Here is a 23,926-nt window from a genome sequence, read left to right as displayed (position 1 = left end):
GTAAAAGGCAGAGATTTTCAAGTGGAAACATGTCCAGCTGCGTGAGTAAGATTTGATTCAAGTGTTGCAGATAAACAGCCTACATTAATTATTTATCGATCATGACCGATTATTCGCTAACATTTCAGGTTTTGTCCTTCGCGGGTATGAGTAAATTATAGTATGTGTAGTAAATACATACAAATAGATGAGAATTTTGTGATATGCTTTTATCTCACGCCAAAATATTTTCCTTTAATGGAAATAGATCTTCAGTCTACCTATAACCTGCCATTATTTGGTATAGCATTGAGTGAATCCCTGATAGAAATTCCATGGAAAGAGTATAATAATCACCAATTAACCAGCTGATGTTCCGTGGGCTTATTTTAGCACGGTGACTGCTTATTTACATTTCATGGAATGTTTACCCTCAGGTGGATATCGGAGATGCAGCCGAAAGGAAGGTTTGTGCTTTTGTGTATTGCTCAATATTTTCTTTCTGTTTTCATAATAATGCTTTATACATTGCCCATACTTGATTCCCAAAGTACGCAAAATATAATATACCGTGTAATAAAGTTTTAATAGGTTTGCATCCTTAACGAACACTAATTTGTAACTTCTCGGTGGGAAAAACATGTCTATTCGGGATTCGAACCAACGAACTGCGGATTAGCAGAAAAGAAGCCTTTTGCAATCGAGATTGGTAAACAGCGATTGATCACGTTTAAAATCAAGCCTTCCGATTTTTTTGTTTTCAACACAAATTGCTATAGTAATATATTTAGTGAATGCTCATTGCATGAATCCTACGTATCGTAAGCCCTTCTAAACTCAGTTATTCCCCATATTTAGCGTCGCATGGTTATAAAGATTCCCTCGAGATTGTTTTACTTTTTCTATTTTGTGAAGTGACAAAGTGAAGAGCCATATTTTCGCCAGCGAGTTTTGCTTCAGTGTCCTAAGTTATAATTGAAAGCCTACTGCGCATCCCTACCAGTGATGATGTATTCATTCATAATTTTACCAAAGGCGCGATGTAGCATTTCATTCCGAGTTTTTTCGAATGCCCAATTGTCCATCAGGAGTTCTCGGTTGCTTTTTCTGGTGAATTTTGCGATTTCAGACACTTGTTTTAGTTTCCAAGAATTTTATCATACGATGTGATCAAGCAGAAAATGCGCAACAGCGAGCAGTAATGGCCTTATTGCCTAACATCGTAGATTGCAATATTCATGGTCCAACAAGGTCATGAATATTGCATTAAGATTATTTTGAGAGAGTCTGTATTCATCATGATGATCACGTCATGTTCTGTTAAATTACCTGAGATACAACAGAATGTGAATGCTCCATGGCCTTGTGGTGTAGCCGTGTATGGCTGGCATGTGATTTGCTTGGCTTACATAAAAGGTGGAAATGAAATCGGATGCAAGCCCCACTTTCGTATGAAGCGGGGATCGCACAAAACCTAAATATATTTTTAGAGGAAAGCTACATAAGAGTATGCCTGATGGAAACGGTAGTCGGAAGGGCGAACCAGGGCGAGACCCAATTAAACTCATCCGAGAAAGTTTTCAGTTGCGTTTCAGTGGTTCGCATCGCTGAAGGTAATTTAGTGGAAACAAATCAAGGTAATTATATAAATATCGGACTACACGCTCCGATGTGCGAAGTCTCCTGAAGTGTGTCGGAACAATAAATAACGTTTTTCCGATAGAGTTCGACCGTTTTTGTGCGAAGAGAGCTCATCAAATCGAATGAAATCTTCATCCACAGATGATTCCCAACTGAAACAGGTGGTGCCCTTACATATTTATGCGATAGCAATAAATCAATATTATGGGTAGATTGCTGCTTTTATGTTTTTCCTATATGAATAAAAGTATTGAATTAATGTTTCATATTTAATGCTCCTGCTGCTCTCTATTTAATATTTTACGAAAAGTCGCGTTAGATCATGAAATGGTTTCTCAATAAAATAAGTATAATTCCTTGAATGATTATCTGTATATTTAGATGGGGGAATAATTGTAATTTATTGGTGCATTCATAGATTTATATAAATTTAATTTTTGATTTATGATGAAAGACTAAGCGACTACAAACTGTCTTTTGCATAATTTCTCCAATTTCAAGCACTGTCTTTTGATTTATTAATCGAATGCCAGTTGTGCTTTTGTTTCGTATTCATCGGTCTTGCGCAATATTATTGTTCAGAAGTTTTGACAGAGTAGAGAAGCCATTCATGCGACCCGCATAGGTGTAATTCGGTGTCTTGGGATTACAGGCCTAATTTGTCTTTCCCGGTGAAAATCTCGGAATATACATATATCCTGGATCAGCACTCAGCCAACCGGACTAAACTTATATTAGCGAGCGCTCTCGCTGATGAAACCTCGCCTGTGCCTCTCACTTGCTAGTAATCCTCACCATTTCCCATATGTGAAGATTATAATTCTGTTTGTATTTTTAATTTAAAACTATACTGCGTGAATTTCGAATGATAATTGCCCAACAATTGCATTCCCCTTTCATTTTATCGCTCTTGAAGAGGGATGAATATGAACCTGGGATTAATAAATTACAGAATTGTACTCTTAAGTGAATCCAAATAATTTAAATAATTATTGTGAATATTATATATGTGAGATGACTTGTCTTTTGTTACAGATGTCATAGGAAAGGATTTCTGGTTTTTAGTTATCCTTAAGTAGAGTGGTCATTTCGCTACCCTTTAAAAGTAGGTTTTTTTAAGGGAAATAGGCCACCATTTCAGACTTTTAACGGAATTGCGTTTTACTTCAATTAAGTTCAAAAGTGTATTGACTATTCTATCTTTCGTATTTCCAAGTTTGTTAAGGACATCAGTTACATTTACGCAAGGGTCATGGAAATGCAGCTGGGCAGTGAGATCGAAGGTTATTGAGCGACGATTGAGTTGGTTCAAATAAAAAAGTTCAGCACAATGCATAGGAAATGAGATATTTTAAATGTTTTGGTTATTGCAGTTCTTCCAAAAACATCTTTTTTGTAATGGTACTTGAAATTAAAACGCATTCAAATAGATGAAAGAAGCATGGGGGCACTGTTTTAGATGGTACCCTCTCTTACTGCTCAATTTTTGCAATGACGTCCGTGTTATGCACTGAACATACCAAGTACGATGTATAGGTATTACGGGTGCCGTAATGTAACACTCCGGCCCCTTCTACACATAGACAATCTCCCCGTCACCCATCTCTCCAGATGTTCCAAGACCCCTCTCCCGGCATCCCCTCCCGCGACGTTAATGGTTTACGCCCAGTGAACCCAAAGTTGGGTGATGAATCTAAACTATAATGTGGGTGTTAAAAATCCTGGCGGCAGTCAGCTATGAAAGTTAATGCCTTTCCCTGCGTATAAAGCACTCTTAGCACCCAAGATGGAGACGGAATTCCCTGAAATGATATTTTATAGTACGCAAGAGAGTGGCCTGAACGTTATGGGGTGAAGATGAAAGTTGTGACTACGGCTTAGGGCCCGTGTTTCTGTAAAATGTGTGGCGCCATTCTCCGTACTCTGCGTCAGATGTTATCAGATCCAGTTTTCCGTGAATTCCACACCATTCTGCAACTCGTGGTAAAAGTTACAGCTGTTTTGATTTTGGGGGAACTGCCGACGCTGTTGCCTTATCTGTGAAAAGTAAAACGTAAAGGAAGTATTTCCACGAATAACTTCGGCAACCCTCTGATTGTCGAGTAGTATGCCGTAACATCATCTCCCTCTCTCTCGCGGTGTTTTTGTTGTGTCGTTCTTTATATGGAAATCTGCAATTGCATAAAAATAGACCGGACAGTCTAACCGTGCGCATTCAACAAAGTATAGGTGAACACTGAACGGTGCCTTTTATAGTACGCGAGGGAAAGTATCGGTTCCAATTAACGTATTTTGTATTGTAAAAGCACATCTAGCCTCAATTGCTGATTTCAATGAAATTTATGTACTCAACATGCTTTTTATTTAAGGAAATGGTAAAACCTTCCACTTTCCGCCCTATTTCCTCATAGGTGCTGTTTAATTGACCCACTGTATGACTCAAATCGACAACAGATGATTGCCCTGGCGCTGATTCATTTGCATTCTCCGAAGATTCATGTCACTCACCTTTCCTTAATATGGAGTACTAACTCAGGCAATCTCCTAAAACCTTTTTTCGCCCTCATGAATTATTAATCTCTTCTTGACAATTCTCTCTTTTAACATCATTGATTATTTTTCAAATTAAATTCAATTTACAAAAAAAATACATTTTTTCAGTGACTGGAAAATGTTAGGATAAGGAATGAAGACATGGCGGCGCTGTTCATTATTGTAACATTTCCTTTCGAAGCTTCCTATAAGTTTCCAATACTATGCATTCTGTACCTTCAATTAGATTCGATGATCACCAAAATATGCTTATTTTAGAATACTTTAATAGAAGCAGTATATATAATGAATGCATTCAAATTATCATAACAATGAGTGGTTTGGACTAAGTGCTTAAAGAATATAATATGAGTATAAAAAATAATGGAACTAAAATCATTTGGTGTGGAAGAGTGAAGCTGAAGCCAGATACCACAATACGCTGAGAGAAGCTAGAGCAAGTGGAATCCTTCATCTACCTGGTCAGCAGTGAACTTGGAATGGAAAAAGTTTAACCGACCTCAAGCGAAGCCCAGCTAAAGCTTAGAAGGCTTTCATGAAGAGGAGGCAAATGCAATATTCAAAGATCCTTTCATAGCTAACAAGGAAGCAGTTCGTCAAAACGTTCGTATAGAGCGTGGTGCTCTACAGATCAGGGACATGAAGCATGGGAAATGGGGACCAGCGAAGAGTAGAAGCCCTTGAAACATGATTCTGTGGGAGAAAGCCGAAGTTTAATGGACAGACAAGGTGAGGAATGCGAAAGTACGTAGAGGAGCAGAAGAGGAAAGGGCTAAACGGACTACTCAATGGCAAAGAAGATAAACTATATGGATTGGACCCATCTTGCGGGGATGTAGATTAGTTAGAAACACGATAGGAAGAAAAGTTGAAGGAAAGGTCCTGCGAAGGAGACCTGGAGGTAATTTCATTGGACAAATTTGGAAGGCGTAAAACAAAGAAACTATCATGGGGTGAGAGAATTAACATTTAATAGAAAAGAATGGATGGTTACAGTAAATCAATTATAGGATTAAAATATTAATGATGATGATGATTCAAATTGTTTGCATTGCACTTTTTCTTGGAAATCCATTAAAAAAAAATATTTTGCCGATGCGTTGTTAGCAAAAAATGCAACCGCGTAGCAGTGATAACATTCCCTGATGATATAGTGATGTTTTTTTCTTTAATCGTTCGCAAGAACGGCAGTTGAGGAATTATCATTATTTAGGGGGGCTGGAGATAATTATCCTTTTCGGGAATTTAATGGGGGTATTGGGTTACGACTGTTGAGTTGAAAATACCGCGGGGAGTTGTGCGCTAAAGTGGTTGTGGAAGCCAATTGGGCGAGGTCGGAAGGTTTTCGAGGGGATTCTTGGAACGGAGGAGGATGTGGATTGCTCTGGGAGCGCGCAATGGCTTGGAGGATTGAGGGAATGGGGATTCTCGGTAAGCCCGATTGGAACGTGAGTAACCTTTAGGAGCGCACAAGAGCCGGTTGGAGAGGGCGGCAAAGCCGAATGGAGAGAGAGAGCGAAACGGAGTGAAGGAACTGGCCAGTTTTTTTTCTCTTTGGGGGAAACGGGAGGGGTAGGGCTTGGCGAAATTGTGATGCATCGGCCACCAAATGCAGCGTCGATACGGTATCTAAGTGCGTACGAACGGTCGCAGAGAAATGCGATCTGGCCCGAACGATGACCCATTTCCAATATCAACCATCGATTTAAAAAAAACGTGATTAGGATGCAAGCAATACTGCTAGGCAGTATCGCGAACGCCGAAATCGCATTTAATGCTCAGTCAATATCGTCGTAACGTTCATCAGATCAATGGAAATTTCCCTGAGAAACTTTAAATTCTTTTGTTGGACATGACGGAATTGCTAGGCTGGTTACGTCCCTGGTCTGTGCGTCGATGTCTTCACAGTTAGCAAGTTATATCACGCTGTGATTTTGTATGTCTGACAGCGCATGGCTTCGTACATGCGAGAGTATTCGGAGCGTGGGCGTCGGAAATCCATTTCGCCGGAAGACGGAAGAAAAATCAGGGGATTACACTAAATACAAGAATATCCAGGAATCTCGTTAGATACCATTTCGAAGGAAGGTGATATGCATACGCATAGAGAGATGCCGGGACTAGGGCTGTTTCATTTGTTTTTTTTCGATTCTATTTTCGGTGTAGACCGTGGGAATGAATGAATATTGATTTGGCGATGATGTGTCGGCATACCAATTCATACGCGGTATTTTAATTAAAAATTTCATTAGTCCTTTCCGTGTGTAATATTGGAGGTCAGCTCACTATTACTGAGTGGGAGAACATCAGGGAGAGTCTGGCATAACATTATCATTTTGAATTAAATAGAAATTAACTTTTAGAGGTTCTCGCATAGGGTATCCCTCTTTGGACTTCCGTCGAATGGCAATGTATTTCATTGTTCATGCATCAAATCAAATTTAGCAACGATCGATTTTGCACATTCAATCATAATTCTATTCACAGACATCCTGTGCGTTGTCATGTCTTACTCTTGTTGGGAAATCGCGAAAGCGTTGCCCTACCGTGTTGCATTCATGCTCTGAATTCGTTTATTCTTCGGATTCATGGGAAAAACATCAGGAATTTTGTGTACAACAATTTGAAACTTATGATTCAAAGACCTTTGGTGACAGTTATTTTGAGGGTTCTTCTGTCTCCCCTATGAAGCATAGATAGTTAAGACGCATGAATCCACTGAATGTATCTATAGATACGCCAAAAATGTCGCTAAATGGAGATATCTTGTACTCATCATTACGTCTATTATTCATTTGTAGTAGCACTTACTGGTTGACTTGCGGAAACGTGATAATACTTTTTATTGGGATGTTATGATGAGTTAGAATAAATATAGGTACTTCGTTTTCGTGACTGCCTCTTTGAATCCAGCCTCTAAATAAAAATACTCTAGGGACTGAAGGCAGTCACCCCTCCTGAAATCAAGGGGTTTGTTTTGTACAATATTACTTCAGTTGCATATGAACATGCTTGCACTGTCTTTGTTTTGAAAGACGTTCTACATTGAGTCGATTATGTTGGTGTACTGAAAAGATATGCAAAACACAATAGGGGTTGACGATGAATAAAGTCAAAGCGCGAATGTGCTGTCACGTTTCACTCATTTATGCTATAAACAAATACCAGAAATTAAAGTTAATATGCATGCTCTTGGCAAACATATTTTTGTTAGACAAGCTATAGAATGAGGAGTAGTTTCTTTGGTTCAAACTGATATATGTGGAAACCCCGTTGTTGTATTTTCTGATTAAATGGTAATTTGAGCATGTTTTGGAAAGAATTACTGCACTTAGAGTATCCCATGCATGCCTCTTCGAGTTTCGCAGCCCTGTGCGTTGATGAAAATTTCCTTCAACCAATTTTGCGTTTGACGCATACTTGCCTCTGAATAAGGATTGTTTAAAGTTTATTTGATACCCCAAAAATTGACGAAAGACAGTTGAGATAGGTATAAATAACCCGCTAAATTTTCTGGCAGCCTCTTTGCCCAGTAATGATCCTTTTTTTCAAATTCGCCAAATCTTGCTAAGCTTATTAGTTTTATTGAAATGTAATGAAATAATTGACTTTCAACAAATTTTATTAGTTTTAATTTATCTGGATTATTTTTATCGATAAACTATCATTTCAATTAATTTCTGTGTTATGAGGTCCGTATAATGGAAAAGTCAAAGGATTGTAACGGGAAGGAATTGCTTTTTGTACTGCTTGCATTTCGTGATCATTTAAATTTTGAGCCCAATTTTTCAGAGTGTCTTCTGTTTTTCGTTTTGTTCCGGCAACGAAAATGATGTTTATGGGAAACTCACGCCCGGCGCGATTTCCCCTGTAATGTGTAAAATTCTCGAAGGAAATAAAATAAGAAATTAGTTTAATTTGTTGAAAATACAATGTCACAATAGTGTGGTTAATGTATATGAAAATACTTTTAAATTCAATTGCAATATTTCAATTCACCCAAAAAAATATGTTGTGCGGAAAGGCCAAGCGGGGAGGAGACTTTCTGGAAGGGAACAGGTGAGGTCTCCTGATCACCTAGGTCGCTTAATAGTTACTAATTTAAGCTGATATAAATAATTTCCCGCGGAATTAATCTGTTCTCCTAAACACTTGAGAAAACGAAGACTTAGAAGTTCCTCGCAAAAAATGTAATTTGAGTGGGAAAAGAAAGAATAGAAATTTGAAGGGTCGCTCGCCAATTAAATCGTCTAAGGTTAGCGGTTATCAGTCCGATTAATGTTTTTCTATAGCTGTTCACTTAGTTCTCTGGCTTATCTTCTGGCTTCTTTATTTTCTCGTCATTTCCTTAAGATTCCTCATAGATTATTACTTGCTTGACTTAGTCAGTAATTGCTCTTTCTCTTTAGTATTTCCAGTCCATATCTGGATTAACTCTGCCCCTTCGTAGAGCTTCCAGCTGGTCCTTTTCTCCTTCCACCACTCCTCATTAGTGATCCAATTCGTCCATTTAATCTTCATCATTCTTCTGTCTCAAAACATTACCATGCTTTCGATCTTCTTTTCTTTGCTGCTGTCAGTTTTTTATTCCTCGCTGCCTTACAATGAAATGCTGCAAATAATAATATAAAAATTTTTAATAGAGTGTTGCTCTTACCCTCAGGCTCATGGTACTTTTAATTAACATAGTTTTCTTGGGGTAGAATGTATTCTTTACTGGGAGTACTGAGTGTCTTTCTCACTTCCTCAGTCACTGGTGATCCCGCTTATTAAGCGAAAATATTTTTCCGCGTGCTCCAGTTTTCGCTTCCCTAGTTTCATGTCAATGCTTCATCTTGTCTCCTTCCACGAATAATTAGTTTCATTTGTATACTCTGTAATGTTTGTGCTATGGTTTTTCGTCATTTTTTCAATGTAGGTCAGTATTTTGGTCAAATCTTTCTTCTCCGACCAAATCATGGAATTCTTCTTGCTTTTCCAAGCACAGAGACATTTCCAGACAGTAAATTTATATCTAATACGTACATAAGTGGGACTTCTATTATATTTAGAGAACAAAATAGATAACATTTTGTTGGATGATTATGTTTGAAGAAGATAGAATTGCGCATTGATCCAATTTTACTCGATCGATTCACAGCATGACTACTGGTATTTACTGTGGAAACTTTGTGGAAATTATTTTTGGGTTTTATAAAATTCTTATTCTCTGAAGCGATATCAATTTAGTGAGTCGATTACGGTTTGAAATTATATTTTTTATAGGACTAAGAATCAGTTGGCAGCCTTACAAAGATGTTTTTCTTTTATTCTTACCCCAAAAGAATTATTTAGTGACTAAATATAACCGCTATTTTAGTAAAATCTTCAGGTTCCGAGTAATTGCCAATTTTTTTGGTCTATTTCCGTCTTTACAATAAAATAATTTTTCATTTTGGTTATTGAAGATTCGTGATACTACTGTTCTTCAGTAGTAGTCGAATTACAATAGGTCGGATCATTTCCTATACAATTTCGTCATCGGACATTGTGGATTACGTTCTATCGCTCGAGAACGGGTTACATTTTTCTTATAACCTATTGGATTCCGGCTCAAATTAATAATTAACAACATACTACATTAAATTGCGCCAATTAATGAGGCATAAATTGATATATTTTAATTAATTATTATGAATTTATTAAAATTGTGTAATTTGCTCGAATGCAATCGATTTTCTAAAAATTAAGTTGATTTCTACAGATGACCCAAAACGTAAGAGCATTCGTGGAAAACAAGTATTTTGTATTACTGTTCCGTGTATCAGAATCAACTTCTATTCAGTTAATAGTAAGCACACTCTTCGCGATGCTTCATGAGGAAAAGTAGTTTTCTGCATCTAGTTTATGCCAGAGTACTATCAGTAATTTCGGGTAGTGTTTTAATTTTGCCACTTCTTCGCATTAATGTCTCTCTATCGGAATAGATTTTTAATGAAAAACAGAGCCCTACGGGGTTTTATTTGTCAAAGTGTATATCTATAAATTTTGAAATCTCTTTGGCGGAATTTCTGTTGCATTGCAAGAATTTCATTGACTTTGTTGGAGCCGTCTCCCTTAAGATCTGCTCGGGCCCGCGGGGGAACCTCTCCCATGTGTATATGCTCCGTATACACCACTCCATAGATTGCTCTTGTGCTCCGGAAACTGGGGCACCGCCGCGTGAAACTAGGTTATACCTATTTATCTGTGCTTCAGGGCAGCATTCATTGATCGCTGCTTTTAAGTGGACGGCATCGATATCAACATTGAATTCCTGTTCGGATGTCCATGTTAATGTTTCTTTGAGGGAAATAACGTCGCGTTATTGCCCATCAAACATGATCATAACCCATACGTACTTCGTATCCATTATGATGAAGATAGATGACAGTTCCCGAGAAAGTTGCCGGCACTGAGAACATTTTGGACGTGTCTCATTTTCAATATTTCCGGCAAGATATCAGCTATTATTAATCAAATAGTTCATGTTTCCCTACAATTTCATCGTAGATGTTTAGCAGTGGTTTGGAAAATGGGAAATAATTGTGAGACGAGAGGGCAGTGACATTTTAGATTTTTGGACAGTCATTCGACAATCCCTTGAGGGGGCACATGTAACGCTGGTAGTGCAAATAAAATTGTGCATCAACCTAAGGAACTAAAATTTTAAAAATTGGCAATGATTAGTAGGACATGACTTGAATTTAATATTTCATTGGCGAATATTTTTTTTCCTTCGCCTTTAACTGAAAATCAAACTAAATAATAGTATTTCAGTACAGGTCAGCAGTACATTACAGCAATAACACAGCAGTAACAGTACATTTCAGCAAGGCTCTTAAAGGAGATGCTTTCAATCATATAAAACATGTCGTATACTTAAGCTCATTAATATCTTATTCAAAATTGCAAACGGCGCTTGACATTGTTTCAATTTTTACGAATTTATCTTTCAAAAATGTGTCGTGTTAACAACGTAGTTTTATTTTTTTCAGAATGATATATTTGCAAACTTTGTACAAATAATGTCAATGGTATTAAAATGGAAGCCGTCGGAATTCGGGACTATTCAAGAGATAATGGATAAAAACCCGCCGAATTGCATTGCAGAATTTTTTCAAGACTAATATTATGTCGTGAACGTTGAAATGAAACGTATGTATCGATAAGGAAAAATCACTTCGTACTATCTGTCCTGAACTCTTTAATAAATTCAATTGCCTGCAAAATTACTATTTCAGAAGTCTCTCCCTTCTGAAAATGTTTGTCTCGGACGTCATTAGTGTTTCATCTTGTCTGCATTACTATTTTGTGCTATACGTACGTCCATAGCACATCTTTCCACATCTTTTCCCAGGCTTCTCAAGATTTCGTGAATTCCAAAATAGTCCAAACGAAGAATGTATCAAAATTGCATGGAATTTACATCTGGTCTATTGGTATACTTTTGAGATACCTAGATTTTCTTCGCATTCACAAGCCGACTGGAGCATTAAATCCCTTAAGGAAATAAGATAAATTAATGTAATTACGACGGCCTTCTTTTCATCTACGGTTTAATTGTAAGTTAAAACGTGATTTTCATGCATTTAGAAACTCAAGCGACCCTTACATCTCATTAAATAGTTGTAATTAGTGAATATTGTCCCTTTAGTGCTGTAAGGGGGTCGATATTCTCGACTGATGCATCTCCTCTTAAATATGAATCTCCATATTTTTTATCCCCTTCGAATCAAGCATCCTCGCGCCTCGTTTTTGTTTCCATGCATATCCATGTGATAAAATTGTACACTATAAAATAGAAATAGAGAGGAATAGAATGCTATGCTAATGTACCCATTACAGAGGTCAGAAAACTTGGGCCATGACAGATACGTGTCCTGCGTGTAAGCCGACGAAAATGGACATTGGAAATAATCAGAAATGTTGGAGGCATGCAATTTTTGATGTGATCAAATCAAGCAAGCAAGGTATCAATCCATGACTGGTCTAACTGAAAACATAAATTAAGATTTGTACATACGACTATAAATCTTGCTGATAGATCGCGTATTAGATTACGTAGTAAATACTTCATAGATGATACTTAGGATAAGTCGATTTCTGCGAAATTGCGTCAAAATCAGTACGCGTGTTTTGAATTGTACAAGAATGATCGGGAACGAAGTCAGAAGTGTATTGGTGCGATCCGGACCACGCAACTTTCAAAATCTACATGAAGTGCCAATCTTTTTCATTCCGTCAATTTTTACATCGCCCGTCCGAGATCGCGCCCATCTCACGGTCAACAGGCGAAGATATTTTTCACGGATGAAAACACTGTGCAAATAGTGGAATCTATTTTCGGCTTTGGCCCGTCTGGATTCTGTGCGTTTCGTAACAATGCAATTGACCTACATTTCTGGCATCTTCGAAGTGGGAGGGGAGCGGCGGAGGGGTCGGCGAGACGGACAGAAGGGGAGAATCTCCAGCAATGACCTTTTTTCAGCCTTGCGGCGGAATGGAGTAAGTTTCTCTCGCGGGGAGGGGGGGCTTTTCAGTGCGTCCGCACAGCGTGGCTAGAGGCGGTCGCGTTGTTTGTCACCGTCCTCGGCGAGAGCGCGCTCCGTGTTCGTCGCTTTTCGGTCCCAGCCCACTCCTTGACTGACTTTCTGTGCGCGCCGGCGGCCGGTCTCTCTCTCTCCCGCCCCCCTCCCATTTCCTTCCCCGTCACTCCCCCTCTCGCCCTCGTGTGTGCTCGTCCTTCTAGGGGAGGTCGGTAAACTGATCGATACACGATGGGGGCGGCGGTGTCGGTGATGTCGGGTTGTAGCAGCGGCGAAGCATGTACGGAGAGAGATTAAGTCCGGGCATTCACGGCTCCTCCCCTCTTTCACCTTCCCCCTTCCGCCTCAACATCTGTTGTGCAAATGCGAGACGATTCCTTGTCCATCTCGCCTCTCCCCCCCTCGTGGAATTGATTCGTAGTTGTAAATGGGTCGGTGGAGGCGAGGTTTGGGGAGGGCTCTTATCTAGGCCACGATCCGCCTTCTTTATTCCAACCTTTTTAAGTTAATCCATGCTCATTCAAGGAACCGCGCCATTTATTTCGTTCGGAGTGATGCTTCTCGGTACTTCCTATGGACGCCTTTTACGTCCAGTGAAAGCACAGCGACTCCTGTTACTTCTCAGGTAACCGTGGTAAAAGTTAGTTGTTTTTCGTTGTTGTCTGTTCCCGAAGTTTTTTCCATATTAATGAAAATTATATGGACAAGTGAGCTCCTGTGGAGACTAGTGTCTAATTTGATGGTACTCAAATCTATTGTTTGAATTATAACATTTTGTGCCTAACTTTTGTTTGCACATAATATGAATGTTTCGTGCCTGGGATGGAAAAACCGCCCACCCACTGCCACACACTATCGCGGAGGTTTGCCGGGTTCCATGTAGGTGTGAATTCCTCTTGTACACGTCCAGCCGCACTCAGAAAATATCGTCGACACCATCAACGCGCTGTTTCACTAATTAATAAACTTGAGTGGCGAATTGCTCTCCACCATGATATCTTTTTTCCATTGTGTTACAACTTTGAGATCGCCTTCATATTTCCTTCTTACGCCAGTACAATTGGAAACAACTTGTGCTAAATAAACTGTCTTCTATTTTAGCATGGGAATAAGACAGTAACGATCATATCTTTCGCAATTGGAGCTCTACCTTTGCGTGTGCTCTTGTGTTTTGTTTTCTTTCTTTTCCCTTCTGAACGTATCTCCTCACTCCGGAAGTTGAAAGATAAGCGCATTTGGTATCATTTCTAGACTCTCCGCTACCCGTATTCATTCCTTGTCAATTATTTATCTACCCAGAAAATATTTCGTATCGTTTCGATAGCACGGAAGGACCAGAAGTTTTCCTCGTCAAACTATTACCTATGATTCGTTCGTCAGAAAAATTCCGTCATTTTTAAAAATGTTCTCTCGTTTCCTACGAAAAAATAAATAATACCTGCCGCCTATCTTTCACGGGATGTTGATGAAATAAGACTTTTCAATATTGTCAAAAATCATTGGCGTGTGAAAATTCTCTACCGATGAAAGGTTTTGTAGATTTTGAAATACGTATCACGCATTTAGTATTCAATAACTTGGGCCTTCTCATAAACCTCAATAAATAAATATTTTTCCTATTATTAGAGTCGGATAACATGTTGCCTTTCATTCGATGATAAATTTACGGAGTCCACTTAGTTAAAATAATAATTCGCTGCAAACTAGGCTGAAATGTTGAGCTATGCAGTGGATCTCGTGTCGCGACAGGGTCCGTGGCTGCGGGCTTATGGCCAATAAAGAATTCCCTGCAGTACATAAAGCAGAATATGAAGTCCATCATTACGGCTGTTCCATTTCGACTTGAATAAATAAGGTATGATAACGCATGCGTATGAATAAGTTATGCTTCTGCGTTTTGACGTCTTTCTGTTGGGAAAGTTTATCGAGCATGCTGCGCGCATATTTGCCGCATAACTCCACACTATGGAGGTACTTCTCGTTCGAAGAATAAAGGTGCCGCACTTTTAGATTTCATGCGCGTCAATTCTACCGTTTTCGCCCGAAAAGGACCTTTCATCTAAAACGCCGTGCAGAGGGTGGCTGGCTTTCATCGTCGACTCGCTTTTGTTTTTCAGCTATTAAAAAAGTTTGTCCTCCTTTTCCTCCTGCAAAGCTCTGCGCATTTTGGTTTTGTAAACTCCTGCACTAAAAAAAAACACGGTAGGTCTTTTCTTTGGAAAATTTTTAGAAATCATTTCTTCGAGAACTGCATGAATTTCACAGCCGTTTGCCGTGGTTTCTTAAACGTAAAATGTGCGCGGTTGAGTTTTTCTTCCTTCTCCCCATCCCCCCTCTTTCTTTGACGTCTCGTCGAGAGATTGAAGGTGCGCTATAGAGTGTAAAAGCATTGTCGACCTGACGCATTCGCACTTTTGCTCCGCCTCGATTGGCCCGCAGAACCCTTGAATAGCCGTGAATCGATCGAAGAATAAACATGCGGAACTAGAGTGCCCAATGGCGTGACGGGAGACACCGCTGCCGCTGTCCAACCCAAATTCAATGTTCCGCGGGATAATTTTCGCGAGGCTTTCTTCCAATCCCCTTTCGTCAGAGACATACTATATATGCTTAAATGAGGCCATGGAAAGATTTTAAGCATGGTAATCGAACTATGAAAAGTTTTCCGCTCTCTGATAGAGCTTTGGATTAAAAAAAACAATGAGTTTAAAGAAAGTACACTACTACATCTGTGGTACAACAACCTAGTCCACTGCATCATACATCGTGCACATTCACGTTCTTGCTTTACACGCTTTTTAGGAGCTTTTTAGGACCACTTATTTGCGCTGAGGATTATCCGTCAGAAGAAAGTTTTAAATTTTAGAAATGTATCATTTTACTGATCATTGCATTTTAAAATTTAAGAGCAATAATAGAATAAGTACCACTATAATGAGCGTGATTCTGGTCAAAGTAGCTATCTTCTTAGTGCCAACAATACCACATGTATAATTGAGGCTAATGCACCAGGAGAAGATTGGGATGGCGTTTTGTGCATTGCCTTCTCATATTAATGATTCATCTTTGATTTTGAATGTCAGATTTCTTATTGGTCTTTCAGCATCTTAGGGGGCTCTCCGGGGACATACAAAATGCAATTCAAATTTCACAGTCCGTTATTCAACTTTGATTTAAACGCCATCTCTTGGCCAAAGAATTGGGGCACTTGGTTGCATAAACCCCCCACAGATATCAGAGTAAATTACGTTTCCTCTATAGCTCAAGTGGTTAGAGCATCGAGGAAAGAGGAAGGAAGGAACTGAGGAACTCATTTCCTTCCTTATCTTCCTCGAGAAAGGTGGCTTGTACCACTGAAAATTCGAAAACTAGTGAGTTTCTTTTCTTTCTTGTGTGGTTCTGTTTATTGTCTTAAATTTGGGTGTGGAGAAGGTTGGCAAAGGTGGGGTGGACAAAAAGGGAAACAAATGAGGAAGTGCTGGGTGTGGTAGGGGAGGAAAGGGGACTGCTAGGAGAAATCATAAGGAGGCAGAAAAAAATGGATGAAAATCATATAAATCAATAGTGGGGTAATGAAAACTGTGATAGAGGGGAGAATTTTGATGAAATGAGGTAGGGGCAGGAATAAATAGGATTGGGATGTTGGACGGAATGAAAGGAGGAAGGAAGCATACGATGATGAAGAGTGGTTTGTTGTAGAGTAGGATGTTGGGTTGTGTTTGTTTTGGAGAGACAAGGCATTTATTTGGTAGTTATGTCCATCCAAAGCCTGCTTTAACAGGTAGATTACCTATAATAGTATTATGAGCACTATTCTTCATGCCCTGAATTTAGCTATAGAAAGGTTAGGCTAGCTTAAATGAAATATCGCTGTATGTAAGGTTCAAAAGCCTCACTTCACCCATTGTAAATTTTGTTAGTGGCAAGATAATTTTTGTTTGTAGCCACATTTGTTTTACATGTATTATATTGGCAATGCTAACTTAATGACTTCATTATTCCTGAAATATGGTCCATAATATCTTGGATTTATGAGTAAATGTATGCCATCTTCTTGATTTCTGCCATTCCAAGGGTCGCGGGTTTGATTCCCGCCTGGGTGAGTTTCCCTCCATCTAGGGCTTGGGTGTTTGTAAATGTGAAATTGTTATCGTTGTTAATAGTTCGATGTAAAGGCCTAAATGTGCTTTTTTCGGACTTATACTGAATAAATAAATAAAATAAATAAATATTTCAATTTATTGACTCATTTTCTTTATTTCTAGGGTGGGTATCCTGCAAAACTGAAGAAGGTGCTCATAGTCACTGCGCCTCTCTGGTTTAAGGCACCCTTCAAGATACTGAGGCTCTTTGTAAGGGAGAAACTTAGAGACAGGGTCTACACAGTCAGTGTACCTCAGGTAATTGCCTTCTCTCATTTTGCATTCTTAGAATTTTTATCAATGCATGTTGAATTTAACCCAATAACTTTATTGCCGAAAGAATCAATATTGGGTCGAAAATGCAGGAGTACATATTTTATTGGGATTGAAATTGAAAAATCAAGTTATTTCATAATCAGTGGAATTTGAATGCACAATGATAAGAATTCTAAATATGTTCAGCAATCAGCAATTGAATGATGAGCGAAGAAGTGAATATGTCAACAGTCCTGTACAGATGTTAGTGGTGCTGGCAGTTATGTCTTCCCTTTAATCTCAATGCTGAGATAACCCCACATATTATTCTTCACCACTATTATGGTGTGTGCTGGCCGATGATTTTATTTGGTTAACAGGAAGCCTCAGGCTTGAAAATATCATGTATGAAGTTGAAAAAATCCTATTTGAATAAAATGCATCACAAAATGTCTTCAGACATTAGCTCAGTTATGTTAATTAACTTCAATGAACGATATAATATGTTGCTGGTTACTTTACCAATGATATTATTCAATTTATTTGATCTACTTACATGCATTAAGGTGACTGATCAATTTTTCACTCTATTAATGTAAGTTTAACTTTAGAATATTGGGCTAGTTTTCTTTCAGAGACTGTAGTAGTTTTGATCCAATGCTCGCTCATCTCTGTTGTCAGGCTTACTTAAATTGTCCCCTCTGCATGAAGAAACATAGTTATTTGTATTTTCAAGTGTAACTTATACTCTATCATTTTTAAATGATTAAGGATGTTACAGCTGATGGTTTTCAATGTGACAACATGATATGGTTAATGACAATTGAATTATTTTAGATTTTATTGAAGGTAGCAGGATACTAGGTAGAGATGGAAGTTGACCAAGTGAACAGCTGTTGACAAGTGAATAGATTAGAGCATTAGTTTTTATTCTCATGATTATTTAGGTAGAAATTAATTAACTACAATTTCATGATCTAATGAGTTAAATTTTATACATATGAGAACACTGAAATCTTATTCGCATGTTTCCTTTATGAATTTATAGTGCTGAACAGCCATTATATAGAAATTTGAAAGCTAGGCACTGATGTTACTCATACTTCCTATAAATGAATTCAGCCCAACCAAGAGTGTGATGAGGTAACAAAGACAAATTAAATGATTGAAGAATAAATGAAAAGGAAAATTAACAATACCAGTTGGAAATAATTTTATAGAAATGAAACTGCACTTGGAAAATAATTATTGTTATACATATAGTGCATATGGACTTTCTACATTCCTTGGCATATAGTGATGCCACTAGTCTTGAGTTTGGCAAAGGTATAGGTGGGTACTTACATGAGCAACTATGCAGGCGAAATTTGTTCACCGAATCCGTTTTGGGTCACACCTTCCCCGCTCCAAACTTTTGAATTTCCTATGAAATCATATCATTCTGAATGGATGTCAGTTTTACTTGTCCAAACATTCTTGAAGAGTGGTATAGGTATATAGATACTACACTAGTCTGCAGAGATGATTGGGAAAAAGTAGGAAATAATTTATAAAAGGTGCTTACATTACTTTGCTTCCTTCTTTAGACTTTCTTATGAATTACAATCTCCCCTAGAGTTAGTTCTCAAATGCCCATAATATTGCTGCATGTCTTGTGTCTAACAATGCATCTATAAAATTTATGATAGTGTCTAGATTCTCCTAGACCTTAGAGATTTTAACTGATTTTTCAACAGATTCCTCTTCAAATTCCAATGATACATTTCTTATTGGGAAATCTCTATCCTCTATTTCTTCTCCCATTAATGCTTGTAACCTGGACCATCTAATCTACATAGATCCAATCTTCAACATTTTTATTAGTCAAGAGCATTTCCCCTGCCTATGCAAAAGTCCCCTAAATCTTCAGCTTCAAATCCTGTGAAGTGGAAATCAACATCCTCTTCATGCAACTTCACACTCACAACTTCTTGTTCCACAAATTTGCTATTGTAGATTGTTTCACCCCTTCTAAGAATCAGCCTACAGTACACAATTGAAGAATGCATACTTCAAAATTATAATTTGTTCATATTCATTATTGTTCTTTGTCCCCTCCTGCTATCTTCAATCTCATTATCACTTGGCACTAACACTTCTAAAACTTCACTCAATAATTTTTGCAAGCAATAATTAGTCTTAGATCCATAAGCTGAAATTATAAACTTGTATTTGATGGTAAAAAAGGCACCTAATCTTACAATCTTTACTGTGCAAATGTTAAACATCAAAATGGGGGGGGGGGATTTTCCAAAATCAAAAGTGATTTTATCTCATCCTTTGTAAATCCCAGATGGTATATCACAACTTTGGGAATGAAATGATTATGGAACTAGTCCATCATATAACTCCTGTAAATAAAGGATTTTGACAAATGCATGGTTCATTCATTATTTTCCTTTCCTTTTTAAGCTCTGTCAATATTTTCCCACAACAGCACTCTGCAAATTGTGGCTACCATCTGCATTAGCACACAGAAGTAGAGAGACACTTTCCTTACTGATATTTTCTTGAAAAACCTTTGATTCACATCGTTAATCTTGAATTTTTCTGGTAAATCGTTCCAGTACAGGCCTGCTTCATCGGTATTACACATTAGCCTTAAATTTAAATCATATTCCACCATCAGTGCATGCAGTTTTATCCTTAATGATTCAACTGCATCGATGTCAGCACTCATGACTTCACAAGACACTCTTATATCACAAAAATTGTCATTCCTAATATTAAGGATAAAGTAAAGAATATGGGGTAAGGGGGAAGTAGTTGGGCAAAGGAGTGAGCTATAGATCTGATGCTGAATTCAAGTAGTAGTAATAGTTTTAGGGGTTGTGACCGTGAGCTAAGGCCATTTTCGCTATTAGGGATGGATGGTTAAGGAAGGGTGGAGAGAAACCCAGTGTCGGCATTAGCCTACTCTTGTCGTAAGGCACCTAGGGGTCCGCAGCTTAACATCCCATCTGATGGAAATCGTACTCACTCAAAGTGCTCTCCATAAAGCACCTCAAGTAGGGATCAGGATACCACTGAAAAAAATCCGCTGCCTCCGGGAGCCCGGGCCCTCATGGCAGGAAGCCTGTATGTTAGTCACCACACCATCCCGATCCCCCACTAAATTCAAGCCACAGCATTTTTCTGTATGGTCTCTCTGATATGATCTGTAATTTAATTCCCTGTAGAATTCCTTGGCTTTCTGAATGTACAGAAATGTACCTGTGGATATATGGAATGGAATACTTAAATGTTGTTTTCACAATACCTCCATTGACAATGTCAGAATCCACGTACCTTTATTCCATTGTATGCCATCGCTTGGCTTTTTGTTTCTCTGTTTTTCTATTTCTACAAGTCTGTTATCTGCTTTTCATTTCTATTCTCTGCTCCATATTTTCCCATAAAATTGCCAGAAGAAGCCATGAATAGGATAAGCTTAGAGGAGGGAAGAAGAAGGGTTGATGAAGAAGAGAGAGGTTAGGCAGTCGACCAGAGCATATTGATTGGCAGTGGAATGCCGAAGATTGTGATAGAGGGGAGAATTTTAGGCAAACCAGGAAGGGTTAGGAATAGGATTGGGATATTGGAGGGAATGAGTGGAGGAAAGAAGTATACATAGATGGAAAAGGGCTTGAGGCAGAGGTTGATGTGGTGTTTTGTTAGACAGAGGCAAAAAATGTATTGTTGTACCATTGTATAGCCTGTATCCATCCAAAACTTACCTTAATTGTTAGAATACATTTAATTATAATAATAAATTAGGTTATTCATAGCAGGTCATGATGCTTGAAATTATATCAAGACAAACTTTTCATGGATAAAAAGTCCAAACCAATTTTATATCTATAAGCCTAATATCTTGCCTTCATAAAGATGATTCAACTTCATTTGGTTACAATGCTATTGCTAATTTCATTTGGTGACCTAATGAAAATTTATCTAAAATCTTTGTAGTATTGCAAATGTCTTTTTATGAGTGCATATTTTGAGTGTATCTTTTTACACATCTAAAACCTGAGTTTTTATAATAATTTTTTCCACATTTGTCAATAATTTGCATGACAAGTATTATAAAATTTCTACTTTTAATTTTAACTTTTGTTTTTCCCTAAGCTGACTGTCCACATTGCCCGAGAGGCACTTCCTCCAGGATTGGGAGGCACTCTAAAGGTTGACCATAATGCATGGTTACGCCAGTGTGCCAAATCCATGACCAATCGTCAGCATGAAGATACTGATCCCCTCCTTGGATCCCTGGATACTGTACTGTCTGGGGATGCAATCAACAATATTAATTGTTCTGAATCAAATGTACCGTCCATGACTGAAGATTACCTTGTTAAGAGGAGGAACTACCAGGTTGGTTGGAATGGTTATTGACAAAAATTCTTTGACATTAATTGTAATTTCATAACTTTTAGCAAGAAAATAATGTAGATGAGCTAAAAAAAATGCAAAGCATGGTGGAACTTTGGTGATCATGAATAAAAAATCATTATATTCAAGCTGACAAAAATTTCCCCATCAAGGGACCCATTTCACCATCAAACAAAGGATAAAAACTGTACATATATTGTCAGTGGTTCAATTGTGAATAAGTGTTGATTCTTTGAAGAAGATGTAATGATGTATTTGCAAAATCTGAATCATAGTCCTGATATTATTAACTTTTTCAATGGAACCTCACATACTCCTTTTAAAACATTTTTCAAGCAGCATAGAGTAGCAAAAAAAATAAGACATACAAGTAGTTCAGAGTAGTTCATTTTAAAGTTGTTTTAGACCTCCACATTATGCCACAAATGCTACTCTCCCATTGAGAGTGAGTGCATTGCCCATAGTAAGTGGAAGTCTTGAGGGTCTCTGACATCAGTCAGTGTGCATGAATATGTGTTTATTATGTACACTCCTCCACTATGAAAAATATTTTATGGATGTAATATCTCCAATGGGTGATTTATTGGAGCTTTTGGGAATTTATGGAATTGGATTTTTAGGAAGATATGGAATTTATGGGAACTTATAAGTAAAAAAATGCTTTGAAATGTAAATGACTAAACAGAAGCTTGTGGAATAAGCTACCAGTTACACAATTAGCATAATTTTAAACAGTGACATTTTCCCAGTGGCAGCTTTAAACTTTGAGAATAACAGTACCCAGAAGACCAGGTTTCGGTCATTAAATGAGGACCAACTATTCAATTTACAGCTTTTGAGAACTTTTATATTGTTATATTATTTCTAAGTGTAGGGGATTCTCATGATGAATCAAGACATGACATTCAATATTTATGGTTTGAATATAATTGTAAGAATGCCTTGTAAAATGACAAATGTGGTTAAATAATGATGATAATAACTGCCGTGTTATGTTATTAGTATTGTGTGTGTAAACGGCATATTCTTACAGTTTTGGCCGCAAGTGGCTAACCCTCCCCCTGAGTTTCATGCTAGTGGGAAAGCAAAATTCATGTAGGTATCCAGGGTCCATCTGGATTCGCTTTGTTAAATCCCAAGGCCTGTGCTCTTTGTATTAAAGTCTTTTCCTTGAGTAATCTCCTCCAATTTGGCTACTGCCATGTCATGTGCTGTGACAATTTTGCAACCTTTTATAAGTTTTAGAGGAAATTTCTTCTTGCAGTTTTCAATAAAATTGTACAAAATAACTTCTTATTGAAATAAATTCTTTTTTTCCCCACTTTGATAATTATGAGATTATCACGATTCATCAAGTTTCTGTTATATTTTTATTGCTCTGAGTTTATAATAAGAATGATAAAATACTGTAATATGACAAATTGTTGATTGACTATCATAATAATAACCATAGTGACATATGTTGTTAAGTAATAGCAATAAGAATAACTGTTTTTAGGCAGTTTTGGTTCCCTTTAGATATTTCCCAAAAATCAGGCTTACCTGCATGAATTTCTCAATACCCAAATCCAAATTATGTAAAGTATTATGGAACACATAAATCTCATTCTTATGGAAAAAATTACATGCTACAAAAATACAGAATTACTGCTCTTTCGGCTCCTGGATAAGAATCCTAAGTAAATATTCCCATGGATTGGACCTAGCTCAATGGATTCCGCATACCCATAAACTTCAAGATATATTTTACTGGCAATCTTAAGAGTCTAGTTAGTTTTGGGAAAAAATTTAAATTGGACATTTATTTCTGATGTAGTGGTGTAAGATTTTGAGCGCTAATCATTATCAAGTTTGGGTATTAATTATAATAATTTTCAGAATAAGTAATTCAAAACTGAATGTGCCTATGCCTAGTATCTTCAGATTTTTAAATCAACTTTGATTTATATTCTTGATTTCATGTTTTTTATTTTTTCCAAAGTTGTGCTACAGTTATTTCGAGCCTGGGGTGTGTAAGTAGTCTTGCCTTAATTTTTACGATTGATTTTGGTTTCTTTCTCTTCTATGTAGGGAGGTTAAGCTTTCATAAAACAGCTGATGAATAGGAATGTTTCATTAAGATTGTTAAATGTAAAAGATTTACAATGGAGTCAAATTCCCTTTGTACTCAACATTGGTAGTCAGAAAGAAAGACTGCATTTCACCCCAATTGAAAATTTACATGCATTGTAAATTGAAGGGTGGAAGAAATTTGTGCTGATATGACAAAATTGTCACCTGTGGTGACACATAATGTAAAATGTAAACCAATAAGATAAAAATTACATTTTGATTATCTACAAAATCCACATCATAGCATTTATAATTGGTATTATGGAA

The 23,926-nt window shown here is 37.6% G+C and overlaps 1 protein-coding gene across 1 annotated transcript in view; it reads left to right on the top strand.

The window, feature by feature from the left end:
- The window catches only part of LOC139694914 (tyrosine-protein phosphatase non-receptor type 9-like), a 237,143-nt gene that overhangs the window by 194,343 nt on the left and 18,874 nt on the right, over positions 1-23,926 (top strand). The window contains exons 5-6 of the mRNA XM_071593414.1: positions 17,006-17,140; positions 21,284-21,529. Coding sequence (XP_071449515.1) covers positions 17,006-17,140; positions 21,284-21,529 — 381 coding nt within the window. The remainder of the gene's footprint in view (positions 1-17,005; positions 17,141-21,283; positions 21,530-23,926) is intronic.

Source organism: Hetaerina americana, unplaced genomic scaffold, assembly GCF_022747635.1.
Source record: "Hetaerina americana unplaced genomic scaffold, ioHetAmer1.1.p SCAF_6, whole genome shotgun sequence".
Taxonomy (NCBI): domain Eukaryota; kingdom Metazoa; phylum Arthropoda; class Insecta; order Odonata; family Calopterygidae; genus Hetaerina; species Hetaerina americana.
This window is presented reverse-complemented; position numbering and strand designations above follow the sequence as displayed.